The sequence below is a fragment of the Sinocyclocheilus grahami genome, unplaced genomic scaffold (assembly GCF_001515645.1).
Source record: "Sinocyclocheilus grahami isolate Dianchi unplaced genomic scaffold, SAMN03320097.WGS_v1.1 scaffold152.1, whole genome shotgun sequence".
Classification (NCBI taxonomy): Eukaryota; Metazoa; Chordata; class Actinopteri; order Cypriniformes; family Cyprinidae; genus Sinocyclocheilus; species Sinocyclocheilus grahami.
Genome location: NW_015505331.1, coordinates 1,338,590 through 1,356,369, shown reverse-complemented (window position 1 = coordinate 1,356,369; position 17,780 = coordinate 1,338,590). Strand labels below are relative to the sequence as shown.

Here is a 17,780-nt window from a genome sequence, read left to right as displayed (position 1 = left end):
TTAAAATATATGCAATGGGGCCAAAAAGTTTAGTCAAAACTATACTTTAAAAAGAAATTTAATTTACAGTAATTTGTTGTGTTTGCCATAGCAAATTATAGACCTGCATAACAATTTAAGTGAAAAAAACTGTCAATGTCACAAATTTGCTTATTTGTTAGTGACACTTACATAATTTTTTTCCAGGTTTAAATTTATGTGTCCTCAGGGAGCTCATTTGGCTCCCACTGTATATAGAAAATGTATAATATATTCTTCATTTTTATATACACAAATAATTTAGATTTTTTTTAAATGTGTTTGTAAGAAGTGTCTTATGCTCACCAACGCTGCATTTATTTGTAAAACAGTTATTTGTAAAATATTACTTATGAATTATTGAAATAATTACTATCCTTGTGGGAACTCCCCATAGGCATAATGGTTTTTATACTGTAAAAACTGTATTTTCTATCGCCCTACACCTAAACCTACCCCCTCACAGAAAACTTTGTGCATTTTTACAATCTCAAAAAAACTCATTCTGTATGATTTATAAGCTTCTGTAACCATGGGGACCTCAATTTAGGTCCCCACAGTGACACAAGTCCCCATGAGTTGGTGTGTATTCAGGTGTAAGTCCCCACCAGTATAGAAAAACCTGTACACATATACACACACAGTGTACAGTATATACCTGTGTTTTGACAATGTTGCTTACCACTAGGAGGCAGCACACTCCAGACTAGTGTCTTGTGGTACATCTGAGCCACAAAGAGAAGCTGAAGGCAAGTACAGTCTCCTCTCCATTTGTCTGACATCTGGACTCCTGGCATCTCCCGATACCTCTCCAGGCCCTGATCTATGTCATCTCAGAGGATAGATCTCTGTATTAAGTCTTCTGTCTATTTGATTCCACTTTTCTTTTCACATTTCTAGCACTGATGAGCCTTCAGAACCACGGGGGGATGTTACTAGTGGGAATAAGAGGGGCTGCTTTGTGTTCACTTAATTACAGTCCTAACATTTCTTTCTCTAGATTATGTTTCACGCAGGCATCCGTACCAGCTCCCATCCGAGGCTTCCCCCAGACCCCTCACTCGCGGTCCTGTTCAACAGAACATTCTCCAACAAAACCTCAAAGAAAAAAAGCATATCAGTCAGGTTGAGGGTGGACAGATTCTAACTTATGTGCCATATATACGTACAGGCTTGTCTTTTCATGTCCGATCTGCATATGTTTATGCTTCGGTTTGGCACATTTTTCATACATAACCTGTGGGTCACCAGAGGAATTCAACCCATTCTTATAGAATTTGATATATATATATATATATATATATATATATATATATTTCCTGCTTCTGAAGGCTCAAAGTTTGCCCAAGAAAAAACAAGAGTCTGTGCAATTTTTTTTTTATCTGTATCAAATAGAGCAGAAAGGAACTTTTCCACCTGGGATATCTCCACCTTTTTAATTCTTACTCTCCTCTTTTGTCTGAGTTTGGCTGATTCTTTGTTCTCATTGTTATAAATTTGTGGCGGGGTCTGCCGATGACAGTCCTCTGAAACTTTAACTGTCGTGTTTTGAGACGCAACAGTGCACATAAACGAGCCTTTTTTATTACTATTTTTTATGCTCGAAAAAGAAACGACATTTCCGAAATTAGTCTTGCGAGTCGTATATCTGTTCTCTAGTCACAGTTTCAACATAAGCGGGACAATATTAGGAGAGGTATTTTGCTGACTAGGTTCTCCGTGTAGTTGACGCGGCTGAAATGGGAGCGCGTGACGGGCGCTCGGTGTCTGCGGTTCACCGGAGCTCTTTCCTCCTGTGGACGCTGCTGCTCATACTGTGGCTGACCTGCGTTCAGGGGACCTGGGGACCCGGAGTTTACAAATATCAGACCGGGACAGCACTTCACAAAGATCAGTCCAAGAGGTAAGGTTTATATGACATGACAGAAGCAAATCTGGTGAAAAGTTGACAGTTGAAGTTTTACATTGTTTTAAGTAATGTTCGCCGTTTATTTACACTTAAACTACTTTTCATCGATTGTTTGCAGTCAATTAAAAACTTCAAGGGGAAAAGTGCATTTTTATACAAAGTTTAAAAATATTTAAACGAGGCAACGCCTTCGTAAATGAAGAGCTGAGATCAGTAAATTCATATTTCAGTGTTTGTTAAATTTCTGTCCACATTCCTCGTTGGAAAATCCAGTTTAAGATTTCAGCAGTGTGAAAACTTAGTTGTAGCTGGTCAGTAACAAGTTAATAGGCTAGACCATCTTGGGCCAGAATAAATCTGGTAAACATGGTGTCTGGTCAGTTAGCTAATGATCAGCTTGGAACAGCTAGAAACCAGCTACCATGTTCCAAAACACAGATACCAGTTTAAGATGGACTGCTTAATAAACTATTAATCAGTTTTATTCTGTTCAGTTTGTGTTTCTACCTAAATGCAATGCTGATTTCGCTGCTCTCCACCTAATGTGCCTCCTGTTGTGAGTCTGACAGTCTGTTTCCTCTTTCCTGAGATGGGGGAACACCCATCTCTCCTGTCTATACATTTGTCCAAGGTTTATTCCATTTAAAACATGCATTAAATTGATTGGTATCACTGTCTGGACTTATTCAAACTTCATAAGGACAGAGAGCTTTTGAATATTTGCATATTTATGGACCCTTGTTGTCAGATTTATATTTAGGCAAGTTTTTTGAAATGCTAAATCAGAAGTAATCAGCAGTGTTTTTTTTATCAGTATATCATCCTTTTCATTTCCCTCCTCTAGTGCTGGCTTTGCATGTGGTTGATTAGGCTTTTTTGAGACATAACAAGGCATAACAAATACAATTAGACAAAACATACAACATGTAAGCTCTCCCTTCTGTCCAGACCTCATCACCTTGACTGACCTGTGACCACAGCTAATGGCCTTGATCTGACCCTCATATCTTCATGTACATTTTTACTCTGTTTGGGTAAATGGCTTAGAGTTGTTATGGGTGGGATGTCTGGTGGAGTGCCTCTGAAGTACGCAGGTGTGGAGTCATCTTTGCTCTCTGGGCTGATGGTTTTATCTCTCACCCCCTCCTCCTATTAGTCACAGACTGATGAAACAGACAGTGTTTACTAAACACATGCAGCTGCATCGTCTGCATGCTGTGAGAGGGAAATTTATTTCACTGCTGTCTGATGATGCTGTGAGGAGAGGTCACAGACATCTTTGAGATGCCTTGGATAGGCAGCACTGTTCACTGAGAGGTGCAGTATAACTGTTTATAGTTTAAAAAACCATGTGAAATACTCAAGATGCAGTTGCTTTGAATTTACTTGTTTATAAAGTAAATCAAGTTCAGACTTTCTTTTTTTTACATTTAAGGGGATAGTTTACCCCAAAATGAAAATTGTCCCATTATTTACTCCCCTTCAAGCCATCCTAGGTGTATATGACTTTCTTCTTTACAATCGGAGTTATATTAAAAAATATCCTGGCTCTTCCAAGCTTTATAATGGCAGTAAATGGGGGTCAAGATTTTGAAGCAAAATAAAGTGCATCCATCCATCATAAAAAGTACTCATGTGGCTCTGGGGGGTTAATAAAGGCCTTCTGAAGTGATGCGAAGTGATGAAAAATATCCATATTTAAAACTTTATAAACAGTCATCTCTAGCTTCCGCTAACTGTCTTACATGCGTTCACAAGAGAGTGGCGTCCAGTGGATGACGTAGGCGTATACTAGTGTCACGAGAACCAAGTTTTAATACAGCAAAGGAAAACCAGTCTCTTCTTGCCTTATATCGACACTTTTCTTTAAAAATCCTTGTTTTGTACTTCTAATTCGTGACCAGTGTTTTGTTTTGCTCTCTCCACTGCTCTTCTGCGTTCTTCACTTCTCATTATAAAGCTGGGAAGAGCCAGGACATTTTTAATGTAACTCTGATTGTGTTTGTCTGAAAGAAGAAAGTCGTATACGCCTAGGATGGCTTGAGGTTGACTAAATCATGGGGTATCATCTCTTTTAAGGAGCAATTTCTTCCTAACCTCATTTATAAAAAATTACTTGTTTTTGCAACCTAGTCATGTTTTTAGGTTACCTGGCAAAACATATTTCATTGTGTGTCAGGGCTGCTTGATTGCGACAAACAATAAATAAATAATCATGATTATTTTGGTAATTACAAAGATCTTGATTATTTTATGCAATTACTTGTTGACTGTGGAAACATTCATTTATTGAATATGTAAATTTAGATCATAAAAATAATATCAAATATGTTGTAGTGCATTTTCACAACCTACTAAAGACTTCTAAACAACATATGCTCAGTATTTTAGTAACTTATTCAACATATTCTATCTTGATTGTCTTGCATTCAAAATCATAAAATTTGATTAATTTCCCTAGTGTGTTTTGTCTATAGATTAATAAAAGCAAAACCAATTAAGTGTTGTCAAAAATTATGTTAACATGCATATTAGAAGTTCAGTTTAAAATTCAGACTAAAATAATAATTTATCTTTTTAAAATGTTATTTAAATGCTGTATCTGACTAAAATTGTGAAGTCTGACTAACAGACCTACAAAATGTGATTGTAGCATGGCTTTGTGCAGCATTTATACACGTTAATCAGACAACAACTGGCCTTGGCGTTGTGCATTTGCTTTGAAAGATGCACAACATGTATTTAATCCTTCAAATATTTGATTACACATTGTTGTGTATACTTTATACTGTAGTTCGGCTACACAGAATCTCACTTTACATGAGTTAAAACTGCATGTCGATGTACTGTGTATAGATGCCTGCACAATTTAGTTTCCCACGCTAGAGCACAGAGGAAAAGTTTATTCTGCTTTCTAAAGCATCACTGGGAGAGGCTGAACGGGCATATTAACTTTTGCCATAAATCATAATTAACCCCGATCCAAGACAATGCCTGAAACGTAAATGTCCTGAGAAAAGTCCCTTAATAATATCTGTCTAATTAGGGGCCAAGCGCAGTTGGGGGTTAAGTCAGCAGCTATTTCCTGTTCTGCTCGGCTTCACTGCCCTAGAGAGCAGCACTCAGGGTGGGAGTGTGAGACTTGGGGCCCCAGAGGGACCTTCAACTGCTGACCCATCAACACCATCCAACATACCTCCACTTCTACCCTCATTCTGCCTCCACGAAAGCAGTGACTCTTTGATGCTTAAGTGTTGCTCCGTGGGTTATACACATTAGATATATTTTTGTTTACTTTATTTGTTTTTCTCTTCTGCATTGTAAGTCCATTGCAAATTTTAAAAAAGGCAGAGGAAATATTTGTTTTGACACATTTATATGTTCTGGGGATTCACAAACATCTTCTCAAAAAAGAAGTTAAAGAATTTGTTAAGATCATTTCTATGAAGTTTGTAAATGTCGTTCTTGAAAAATTCATAAGATATCAAGCTATTTTCTTAGAAACATTAGAAGAAAATGACACGCTTTGACTGTGTGGTGGTTCTTGAAGACTTTCTGTTCAACTTAATGAAAAACACTAATAAAAAAAAAAGTCACATCACGCATAATCATGACATGATTACTCAGTAGTATTATTAGAGGTTATCTACAATGGTTCTTTTCAGGAATTCAGATTCTTCTTAAATTTTGTCTTCAGAATAATCTTAAGAAAAAAAATAAGAAATATTTTTGGAAATGACAAAATATTCTTAATTTTACTCCTAAATTAGGAAATAGGAAGAAAATGGCAGTTAATAAAAATGTTATTCTTAAGAATGTTTCAGAATTTCAGCCCCTGTTTTGGAAAATATCTTCTAAAACAGAAAACAAATGCTGCAGCACTCTCACATGTTGTCAGATATAAATCAACATCATCACATGAAACTCGGATCAATCAATCAAGGAATCAGTTTCACTGTGAGGATAGAGATACTTAGGGAAATATGCACTGATCATCGTCATGATCTATGGGTGTTTCTGTGTGTGCATTCACTCATCCTTATCATTTGACCTGTCCTTTGAACCATTCTTAAGCAAATCTCAGGGACAGAAGAGGGTTCCTGCTCATTTCTGCTTTGCTTTGTCGTTCTTTCTTTCTTTTCTCTCTTTTAGTACTTTTTGATGCTTTCTTTCAGCAGCCCATTAATCTTATTCATCCCTCACTGTTTTGCCTAGTATTGGACGTCATGAGCCTAATTGGGTTATCCCAGGAGGGCTTCATTACTGACCCGATGATGAAATGCTGTCTTTCCACCCCTCCTGTCCAGCTGCCACAGCTTTCCATTGTCTTCTTGTTCAAACTTAATTTATTTGCCTCCAGAGTCAATAATCTTTGTAGTCTGTGCTACATTGCGGGAGTCAACATTTGCCTATTAGTCACAGACTGATGAAACAGACAGTGTTTACTAAACACATGCAGCTGCATCGTCTGCATGCTGTGAGAGGGAAATTTATTTCACTGCTGTCTGATGATGCTGTGAGGAGAGGTCACAGACATCTTTGAGATGCCTTGGATAGGCAGCACTGTTCACTGAGAGGTGCAGTATAACTGTTTATAGTTTAAAAAACCATGTGAAATACTCAAGATGCAGTTGCTTTGAATTTACTTGTTTATAAAGTAAATCAAGTTCAGACTTTCTTTTTTTTACATTTAAGGGGATAGTTTACCCCAAAATGAAAATTGTCCCATTATTTACTCCCCTTCAAGCCATCCTAGGTGTATATGACTTTCTTCTTTACAATCGGAGTTATATTAAAAAATATCCTGGCTCTTCCAAGCTTTATAATGGCAGTAAATGGGGGTCAAGATTTTGAAGCAAAATAAAGTGCATCCATCCATCATAAAAAGTACTCATGTGGCTCTGGGGGGTTAATAAAGGCCTTCTGAAGTGATGCGAAGTGATGAAAAATATCCATATTTAAAACTTTATAAACAGTCATCTCTAGCTTCCGCTAACTGTCTTACATGCGTTCACAAGAGAGTGGCGTCCAGTGGATGACGTAGGCGTATACTAGTGTCACGAGAACCAAGTTTTAATACAGCAAAGGAAAACCAGTCTCTTCTTGCCTTATATCGACACTTTTCTTTAAAAATCCTTGTTTTGTACTTCTAATTCGTGACCAGTGTTTTGTTTTGCTCTCTCCACTGCTCTTCTGCGTTCTTCACTTCTCATTATAAAGCTGGGAAGAGCCAGGACATTTTTAATGTAACTCTGATTGTGTTTGTCTGAAAGAAGAAAGTCGTATACGCCTAGGATGGCTTGAGGTTGACTAAATCATGGGGTATCATCTCTTTTAAGGAGCAATTTCTTCCTAACCTCATTTATAAAAAATTACTTGTTTTTGCAACCTAGTCATGTTTTTAGGTTACCTGGCAAAACATATTTCATTGTGTGTCAGGGCTGCTTGATTGCGACAAACAATAAATAAATAATCATGATTATTTTGGTAATTACAAAGATCTTGATTATTTTATGCAATTACTTGTTGACTGTGGAAACATTCATTTATTGAATATGTAAATTTAGATCATAAAAATAATATCAAATATGTTGTAGTGCATTTTCACAACCTACTAAAGACTTCTAAACAACATATGCTCAGTATTTTAGTAACTTATTCAACATATTCTATCTTGATTGTCTTGCATTCAAAATCATAAAATTTGATTAATTTCCCTAGTGTGTTTTGTCTATAGATTAATAAAAGCAAAACCAATTAAGTGTTGTCAAAAATTATGTTAACATGCATATTAGAAGTTCAGTTTAAAATTCAGACTAAAATAATAATTTATCTTTTTAAAATGTTATTTAAATGCTGTATCTGACTAAAATTGTGAAGTCTGACTAACAGACCTACAAAATGTGATTGTAGCATGGCTTTGTGCAGCATTTATACACGTTAATCAGACAACAACTGGCCTTGGCGTTGTGCATTTGCTTTGAAAGATGCACAACATGTATTTAATCCTTCAAATATTTGATTACACATTGTTGTGTATACTTTATACTGTAGTTCGGCTACACAGAATCTCACTTTACATGAGTTAAAACTGCATGTCGATGTACTGTGTATAGATGCCTGCACAATTTAGTTTCCCACGCTAGAGCACAGAGGAAAAGTTTATTCTGCTTTCTAAAGCATCACTGGGAGAGGCTGAACGGGCATATTAACTTTTGCCATAAATCATAATTAACCCCGATCCAAGACAATGCCTGAAACGTAAATGTCCTGAGAAAAGTCCCTTAATAATATCTGTCTAATTAGGGGCCAAGCGCAGTTGGGGGTTAAGTCAGCAGCTATTTCCTGTTCTGCTCGGCTTCACTGCCCTAGAGAGCAGCACTCAGGGTGGGAGTGTGAGACTTGGGGCCCCAGAGGGACCTTCAACTGCTGACCCATCAACACCATCCAACATACCTCCACTTCTACCCTCATTCTGCCTCCACGAAAGCAGTGACTCTTTGATGCTTAAGTGTTGCTCCGTGGGTTATACACATTAGATATATTTTTGTTTACTTTATTTGTTTTTCTCTTCTGCATTGTAAGTCCATTGCAAATTTTAAAAAAGGCAGAGGAAATATTTGTTTTGACACATTTATATGTTCTGGGGATTCACAAACATCTTCTCAAAAAAGAAGTTAAAGAATTTGTTAAGATCATTTCTATGAAGTTTGTAAATGTCGTTCTTGAAAAATTCATAAGATATCAAGCTATTTTCTTAGAAACATTAGAAGAAAATGACACGCTTTGACTGTGTGGTGGTTCTTGAAGACTTTCTGTTCAACTTAATGAAAAACACTAATAAAAAAAAAAGTCACATCACGCATAATCATGACATGATTACTCAGTAGTATTATTAGAGGTTATCTACAATGGTTCTTTTCAGGAATTCAGATTCTTCTTAAATTTTGTCTTCAGAATAATCTTAAGAAAAAAAATAAGAAATATTTTTGGAAATGACAAAATATTCTTAATTTTACTCCTAAATTAGGAAATAGGAAGAAAATGGCAGTTAATAAAAATGTTATTCTTAAGAATGTTTCAGAATTTCAGCCCCTGTTTTGGAAAATATCTTCTAAAACAGAAAACAAATGCTGCAGCACTCTCACATGTTGTCAGATATAAATCAACATCATCACATGAAACTCGGATCAATCAATCAAGGAATCAGTTTCACTGTGAGGATAGAGATACTTAGGGAAATATGCACTGATCATCGTCATGATCTATGGGTGTTTCTGTGTGTGCATTCACTCATCCTTATCATTTGACCTGTCCTTTGAACCATTCTTAAGCAAATCTCAGGGACAGAAGAGGGTTCCTGCTCATTTCTGCTTTGCTTTGTCGTTCTTTCTTTCTTTTCTCTCTTTTAGTACTTTTTGATGCTTTCTTTCAGCAGCCCATTAATCTTATTCATCCCTCACTGTTTTGCCTAGTATTGGACGTCATGAGCCTAATTGGGTTATCCCAGGAGGGCTTCATTACTGACCCGATGATGAAATGCTGTCTTTCCACCCCTCCTGTCCAGCTGCCACAGCTTTCCATTGTCTTCTTGTTCAAACTTAATTTATTTGCCTCCAGAGTCAATAATCTTTGTAGTCTGTGCTACATTGCGGGAGTCAACATTTGCGTCTCACGCATTGTGTGTTTAAAGCTAGCATTCATGCTTTAAATGAAGCGCACTGCTTTTCCTTTTGTCTGAAATGAGACAGTTTCACGATCTTTCCTCTGATTTGTATGCATGTGTGCGTTTTGCTGTTTTTATTTAATAGCCTTGGCTTGTTTTCCGCTCACTGCGTGCTAAGTTGCACTCAGTCCAGCTCTGTGTGATTCCTGCCATCCCTTTCTGATTTGAGTTATCTCCCCCTTACAGTCTCTCCTATGATCTCTGTGCTTTGCAGAGTTATTTATTACGTTTCTGGTCCCATGTGTGTATGTGAGGAAGAGAGTCAGTCTTTCACTCTGTTGGCCAAGTGCATGTTAATGCCAGTGAAATGTACCGCATATCTCAGGCACAATGAAGCTAGAAGCAGTATTGACGTCAATGAAGCTTTCAGTGCAATGTGTTTTGAACAGGCCAATAAATATGATGCTGTAATCGCTTGTGCTTCAATTACCTTCATTTAGAAAGAAAAGTATGCAAGTACTCATTTAGCAGATGCTTTTACTGAAAGCAATTCACAGTATACTCTTTACAGGGATTGTCTAGAGTCTCAGTGGTGATTTCTAATGCATCATGATCTTTTGAAGGGTTTAAACCTACAGCCTAGATCATTAACCACCGCACCACTCTGGAATGTAGTGGAATGTGGCACGGACCTAAGGATGAGGTGGATGTGTAAAGGATTAATTATAGAAAGGTGGCTTTAAGACAGAATTTTGTTTGTTTATGTCCATGTCTTTAAGCATCAGCCTGTCATTGGCTTACATTTAACAGAAGTTGAGGAATCAAATTTTGTAGTGAAGTTGTCAGTCAGTCCACAGTCTACAAGTTTACAATGATACAATCTTGCATTCTTTATTCTGCTCTATTTTTTATTTAAATAGTTTAATTGTTCATTCAGGTCATCAACATTAATTGTTTATTATTTATTTAGTTTAAAGGTGCCATAGAATGCATTGATACAATATTTTAAATTGTTCTCTGACATCTTCATAGAAGGTATGTGACTTAGGTAAGGGCAAAAAATCTCCAGAAACGGTTTTACATGTCCATGTACAACCCTAGGATTTGTCCCTAGAATGAAATGGTCTGTTTTTACCTTATTTGGAAGGGTCATGAATAATAATGTTGAGCTCTGCTCTGATTGGCTGTTTCACAGTGTGGCTCAATGTTGAGCTTTGCTCTGATTGGCTGTTTCACAGTGCGACTCATTTCAGTAGCTCACACAGCAGGAAGGAAACGCAGGGAAATATATATTTCAATACCGTCTCTCGCAGTTATATCGTTGGGTAATTACACTGTATATAAAATGCGGGCATCAGGGAGCTGCTATTAATATGCGGGACATTGAAACTGCTTTCGAATGCACGATTGCTTTTTACTTTCACTTTCGAGATTTGCGATCGCACGTGCTCTGTGTAAACTACAGCAGCAGTACTTACCACACATTTTACAAGATCAGATGCTTGTCAGTGGTGCTCAGGATCTGTAAATCATTCGCCATCATCCTCAGTCATCTCTCCTTACTCTGTTTATGTAGTAAGTGAAATCTTATGTACTGTAATGTAACAGGCTACCGCTAGCAAGCAGCTAACCATGTCCCTTTAGGGACTCGCGTTATTTTATTAGAACGTGCGTTATTTGTTTTCCGTGCCTTTCTGAATACAGACACCAACCCATCCCTGCACATCACATCCCCTGCACGGCCTGGAACATAACATTTATTTCCATGATCTGCCATTTTCGCTATTATCCTTGGATAATCGTTGGGGGCGTAACTATTAGTGATCCGACTGTAACGTCACAGTCGGTGTTATGTTCTGATTCGCCTATTTTTCAGTGGTCTTTTGCATGCATGAGATTTACATAAAGGAGGAAACAATGGTGTTTGAGGCTTACGGTATGTCATTTCCATGTACAGAACTGTTATTATTCAACTATGCCAAGGTAAATACAGTTTTCCATTTTATGGCACATTTAAATTGCACTAAATTGTTAGACTTGATTTATTTGTTTATGTATTTATAGATTTTTGTTCTAAATTGCTCTAAATTAATGTGTTAAATTGTTAGCCGTGTTTTTTGTTTATTCATTAATTCTAAATTGCACTAAATTAATGTTCATTTTTTCTTTCTTTCTTTGTTTGTTTTATTTAAATATATACAGTATATATATATTCTTAATGTGCTAAATTATTAGCATGGTTATTTTATTTTAAAATTGCACTATATTATTGTGGTAGACTGGTATTTTGAATGTTGCAAAACATTCTGGAGCTGTCATGTTCACACTGACCAAAAAGCGTATTTGGTGTTTTTGGGGATTTGTTGAAGCAGTGTGAACCTTAAAGAACCATATAGCCAAGTTAAAGGGGTCCTATTATGCTCATTTACAAAGTCTTGATTTTGTTTTGGGGGTGTACTAGAACATGCTCTCATGCTTTGTGGTTCGAAAAACGCATTATTTTTCACATAATTTACATTATTAAAATACCTTTTTCCCCAGCCTGGCACAAACGGCTCGATTAGTTCCGGCTTTCCGAAAAACAAAATGTGTTGTGATTGGTTAGCTGTCCCAGTGCGTTGTGATTGGCGGGCAGCTTAGACGGTGTTTCATTACTGCCATGCCCCTTGCTCCGTCTTTCAACAAAAGCTTTTTGGCGAATCCGGCACTGTACTCCCTTATATTGTGGAAGCTGTCCTCAGTAAAATGTGCAGCACACAATAGCAAATTGGGGTTATAATGCTCAGGAACAGAGTTAAAAAATAAATTGCACTGTTTCCTGACATCATCTGCTTTTGGAAGCCCAAACAAAGACGTTTGGGCACGGAGGTGAAAAAAGCAGCGTTTCAGGCGGTCGCACACCGGACGAGAAGCGCAGCGTTGCGTCGCGCCATGTCTTTCAAATTCGAATACATTATTTTCTATGAGTGTAGGCACACCGGCGGTGCCATTCGGCGTCTGTCCGCGGCGCCCAGCTACGTCGTGTTATACTTGTAAGAATTGTTCTAGACATGCTGAAAATGTGACGCTACAGCACAACAGCTCTTCTTCTTCGTTTTCTCTGATGCACTAACTCTGCAGCAGCACTTCTTCTTCATCGTCTCATCTGATGCACTCACTCAACCAAGCATTCTAACCACAACCTCGCCCCTCCCCAACCATTCGAATTTCTGTAGGTGGGAATTATTTGTATTTATATTCTAATGAGCCGCTTTGTGATATCACAAAGCCCGGAAACCAACGCTGTAGTCCAACGAGCCATTCGTTGTAGTTCTTGAAAAGGGATTTTTAAAAAACTAAATATCTCCCTTTGGAGTGGATTTTGAGATTTGTAACTTTCTGGATCTTTTTTATGCCCAAACATACACACTACACACTGACTAAAATAAAAAAAGTGAAAAAGCATAATAGGACCCCTTTAAATAATTTGTAATGAAAAATTATTCTTGATGGCTCTTTATATCTCAAATTACTGAACTATTTTCAAGGCACAACAATAACTGGAACGGTTATTGTAGTGAGAATTAGAGTGTGGGCTGATAACTGGGTTGCATAATGAGCCCTCATAAATGCTTTGTGAAGGAGAGATGTTAGATTACAGGAATTCTTGGTCTGTAAGTACTGCTCCTTCTCTTTTAACCCTCTGTCTCTCCCTGCCCTGAGGTTTAAATCTGGATCAAAGCAGAGTTTAGCTGCCCTTTTCTCCTTCTCTCTGTACAGAAAGCGGGCGAGGGGTCATTTCTCATTGAAAGGATTTTGTTCCCTATAAATCTTCTCATTCGTTCATATGGAGCTGGTCTGTGTCCAGAATGTTTTCACAAAGATTCAGAGAATGCCATGCACTGTATGCTGTATACTCTAAAATGGAGAGGGTATTGGTTTTTAGGTACATTTGGGTTTTAGAGTAGAGGGGTTCATTGAAGTTACAGTTTGGCAAAGTACCAGATGAAGTCTGGATCGGATGAGAGGAGAGGGGGGTGAACAACTCGAACAAATCACCCTATTCACCAAACTGCCATTGTGATTGGGGGCAGTGTGGGAACTGTGTTCTGATGGCTGTGCCGCTCTAGATCTTTATCTGTCCATTGCTTGGACGTCGTCTCCTACTGTGAGAGAGTTCGGCTCATTTCTGTGTCCGTTCAACTTATGTAGCAGATTTGCAGGCTAAAATTATGCTAAATCGACAGAATCAGTGCGATGGGGTTCAGTGCGACTGAAATCACAGCGAAATATGGAAGCAATTATATGTGATAGTTTTTGCTCAGGTGAATTACGATTTAGTGCTGACAGGTGATGTGACTGTACAAATGCCGTTCACCACAAGTTCACCACAAAATAAAAATTCTGGTATAATTTACTCATCATGTCATTACAAACCCGTATGACTTTAATTAAAGATGTTTTTTTTGGATGGAGTTTTCAAGCTTTGAAGAGCATATATATATCTTTTTTTTTTTTTTTTGGTGTGTGTGTAGTTGTATTTATGGTCGAGTTTGAATGTGCATTTCTGTGTTTCCTAGAGAATGACAAGGGTATGATTTGTGGTTTTAGGTTCAATAACAAGCATATCACAAAAATAGCTCCATGATTTTTAGCTGTGGCCAGACTGGCGTCTGTGTTTGTGTGTCCAGTCTGGGTGTGTTTGTTGGCTGGGCCAGAGCAGTTGGGCAGGTAGTGACCGGATAAGCCAGTGGTCACCCCAGTTCTGTTCCAGACTCTGAGTCCCTGGGTCCTCGTCTAAAGCAGGGCATGGAAACCACCTAAAATGCATAGGCTTTGGACATTTCTGGAATATTTGAGGGCTGGTTCTGAGGGCCATAGTTTTAGCAATGGAGGAAGGTATTTTATGTAAAAATAATTATATTTAAGTATTAAATAAAAAAATATTTTTAGGTTAAAGAGAGACTAATCTTTAACCAGTCAACCTCCTAGTATTGAATTTACATCATTAAAATGTATTTCTTTGGCTGTTGTATCATGCCATTCCATTTGTGCTTGAAAACGCTGCCACAATACCATCAATCCCTAAAAATTCTACACACATGCAATGACACAGACGGACAATATACAGTAATCCAGGCAGATTAATTCTGATTATTGAGCATGTAACGGCCCTCTGGCCTGTTTTACTGGTGTGTGATCATAGCTATGCATAAACTTAGCCATTGATAATAACGACTGAAGTATAGTAGATATAATGACCTCCATATGTTACACGTGCATTAACTCTCTTTGAATTCTGCTCCACATCTCTTTGACTTATGTTTGCTCAACTTGAGGCATAATGGTTCATACAAAGGTCTGTTTGAGGTGAACTTATCAATGGCTCTTTGTTTCAAGTCATTCTGTGTAAAAATCATGAGGGAACTCAGGGGGAAAGAGATCTGATTAGTGTTTCTCTTCAAACCCACGTTTTCATTCCTTTCTTTTGTGACTTCTGGCATGTGCCGAGAGTCTGGGCTTGTGCCACGCAGCTTTGTCTTGGTTCTCCGTGTTTCTTTCTCACCTCTCCTCTCCTCTCCTCTGTCCTGCCTCTAGTCTGCTCCTCATCAGGGCTGGATTTGCCACTGGCTTCCCAATTAGAAAGTTCCACATTATGTAGGGCACATTTAATGATTACCGTGGCAAACTTTCCAGATGACTTTTGACTCCCAGGCTTGTTTCTCTTGTTTGTATTTTCTGCTAAATAATGAGACCATGACTGAAACCATACCTTGAGTAAGTTTCTATGCTACAAAGCTAATAGGGCAGTCAGGATTTCATATGGATATGCAGGGGTGGGGGAAAAAATCGATATGTTTGTATGGGTATATATTATATTGAGACATGGATGCCAAGTATTGATCTTTAATCAGGGTTTGAATTTTGGTGTGGAATTGTGGATCTTGCACATCTTCTCAATTTTCTCATTCCCACATATAACAAAATAGATCAAATCAATAATTTGAAGTATTTCTTTCAAACTGTAACTTGACAAATAGCTTGAGGGAATAATATTTTAATATTTACTATATTTATTAAAATCATTTTTTTATATTTTAATATTTATTTTGAAAAATGTCAGAGTGTAAGAGTGCCTCAAAATGTTTCTGGGCTTTTCCAGCTGTGTGAAGTGAAGCCCTAATAAAAATCAGCACAAAAGAACCAGTCTTTCTCCCGCAGACTGTGCCTCTGCTCAGGTTTTTGGCTCGAGTTTCTAAAAGCTGTCTTAAATCTAGTTGAGGAGTCCACATGTTCACTCGCACAGGACATCTTCTCCCATCCATGACTTGATCTGCTTGTAGTGCTGCAGAAAGAATAAAAATGGGCAGATGTGTATTGCTAGCGAAAGACCGCAAAGTAAACAGCGCTGACAATGCTCTCCTGCTGGGCATACGGGTCATTTAACCTGCATAAACATCATAAAGATTTTTCAAAGAAGATGGTTAGACTGTTGAAGGATGGGTGTCCCATGAAACATTGATCACTTTTACAGTATGTGGGAGTTGGATTAGACCATTTTATAGCCAGCTGTGTGTGTGTGTGTTATTATGTCATCAGAACCATCCAGTACAGGATGGAGGTCAATTAGATTGCTCTACTCTGATGCTCATATTTCTCTCTCTCGCTCTGTTAGGAACTGGTGTCCGCAGACAGTGACTAAAACAGTGACCTGTCAGGTGCAGAATGGCACCACTCTCCAGAGAGTCTATCAGACCTGCAGGTGGCCTCAGGGTTGCAATGGAGGAAGGTGAGTTTATTATCAACACACACTCACTAAGTGTTTTATATCATTTTAGGGACCTCCGTTTCACACATGCAGCCTGTGCAGTAAATTGAAAGGCATTTTCCTGTTCAGTGGTTGTGTTTGTAGGACACTGTTCCAAAAACATAACTAAAACTATTAAATGTTGCACTTGTAAAGTTATAATCTCATAATTTCATTTTATAGTTCTTGACTGGATCTTGTAAACCCCAAAATTTTTGCATACTATGCATAATATGCTGCAAATGTATAAGAAATGAGACAAAATGGCGCTGCTGATGGCTGCCTCAGTGTGGAGCTCCACAGTTGTTTTAATGTTTTTGTTAGTTTGTCCTGTTTTTAGCTATATTCCTGCAATCAGTTTCACTATGGAGTAATTATTGAACATTCGGCAGTAAACACCAAATATTTCACCGGTTTTCGGCTATTCTAATGTTTTGTTGGGAAGCGAGCCGGTGCGCTCGTCATGCTCAGACAGCACGGCTTAAGAACGCCTCTGCTTAGTATGCATCTGGCGAATTTTTACTCTCTACACAACAAAACAGACAAACTTCTTCTTCTCTCCTGAATAAATAAGGACTTTTCAAAATCTGCTGCTCTGTGTTTCACTGAAACCTGACTGAATGAAGCCATTCCGGACAGCGCGTTACATCTGCTGAGCTTCCAGTTGTTCAGAGCGGATCGCAACGCAGAATCAACAGGGAAATCACGTGGCGGTGGAACATGCTTTTACATCAACGAAAGGTGATGTACAGATGTAACAACATTAAAGAAGATGTGCTGTCCTGATCTAGAAGCTCTTTTCATCAACTGTAAGCCATTGTATTCATCGCGGGAGTTTTCCTTGTTCATTTTCATAACCGTGGTTCACTGCAAAATTCAGACAGCTCCGTAAGGCCAAAGAAGATGCCTACAGGAGTGGGGACAGAGTCTTGTCAAAAACACACTGACAAAGGAGATCAGAGTGGCAAAGAGAAACTACTCCAAAAAGCTGAGAAACCAGTTTTCTGCCAGTGATCCTGCATCAATTCAATTCAATTCAAGTTTATTTGTATAGCGCTTTTCACGATACAAACTTTATAGCAAATTAAGTTTCTACAATATTTAGTGGTAGCTTATCAGTGGTGACTGTCAGTTAATGTACATATGGCAGAAATGTACGGAAAAATCAATTAAAGACGTAATCAAACAGACGATGAACACTATTAACAGCAATTATTATATGATGCAATCAAACTTATAGCAAAATGTGGTAGTTCTGTATGTTTGGTCCTCTGAGGGGTTGGCATCATCTCTTCTCAGGTGTTCTGGATCCAGACTGAAGCTTGTGTAAATCCTAGTTACCACGGGATGTCAATCCCAGCAGAAACAGAGAAACAAATAGAGACATACCAACCAAGCTA

The 17,780-nt window shown here is 38.0% G+C and overlaps 1 protein-coding gene across 4 annotated transcripts in view; it reads left to right on the top strand.

The window, feature by feature from the left end:
• The first annotated feature begins 1,519 nt into the window (after positions 1 to 1,519).
• LOC107592308 (EMI domain-containing protein 1-like) overlaps positions 1,520 to 17,780 on the top strand; it is an 85,649-nt gene continuing 69,388 nt past the window's right edge. For all 4 annotated transcript variants that reach the window (XM_016281774.1, XM_016281775.1, XM_016281777.1 and 1 more), the window contains exons 1-2: positions 1,520 to 1,921; positions 16,249 to 16,362. In XM_016281774.1, coding sequence (XP_016137260.1) covers positions 1,758 to 1,921; positions 16,249 to 16,362 — 278 coding nt within the window. In that variant the 5' untranslated portion in view covers positions 1,520 to 1,757. The remainder of the gene's footprint in view (positions 1,922 to 16,248; positions 16,363 to 17,780) is intronic.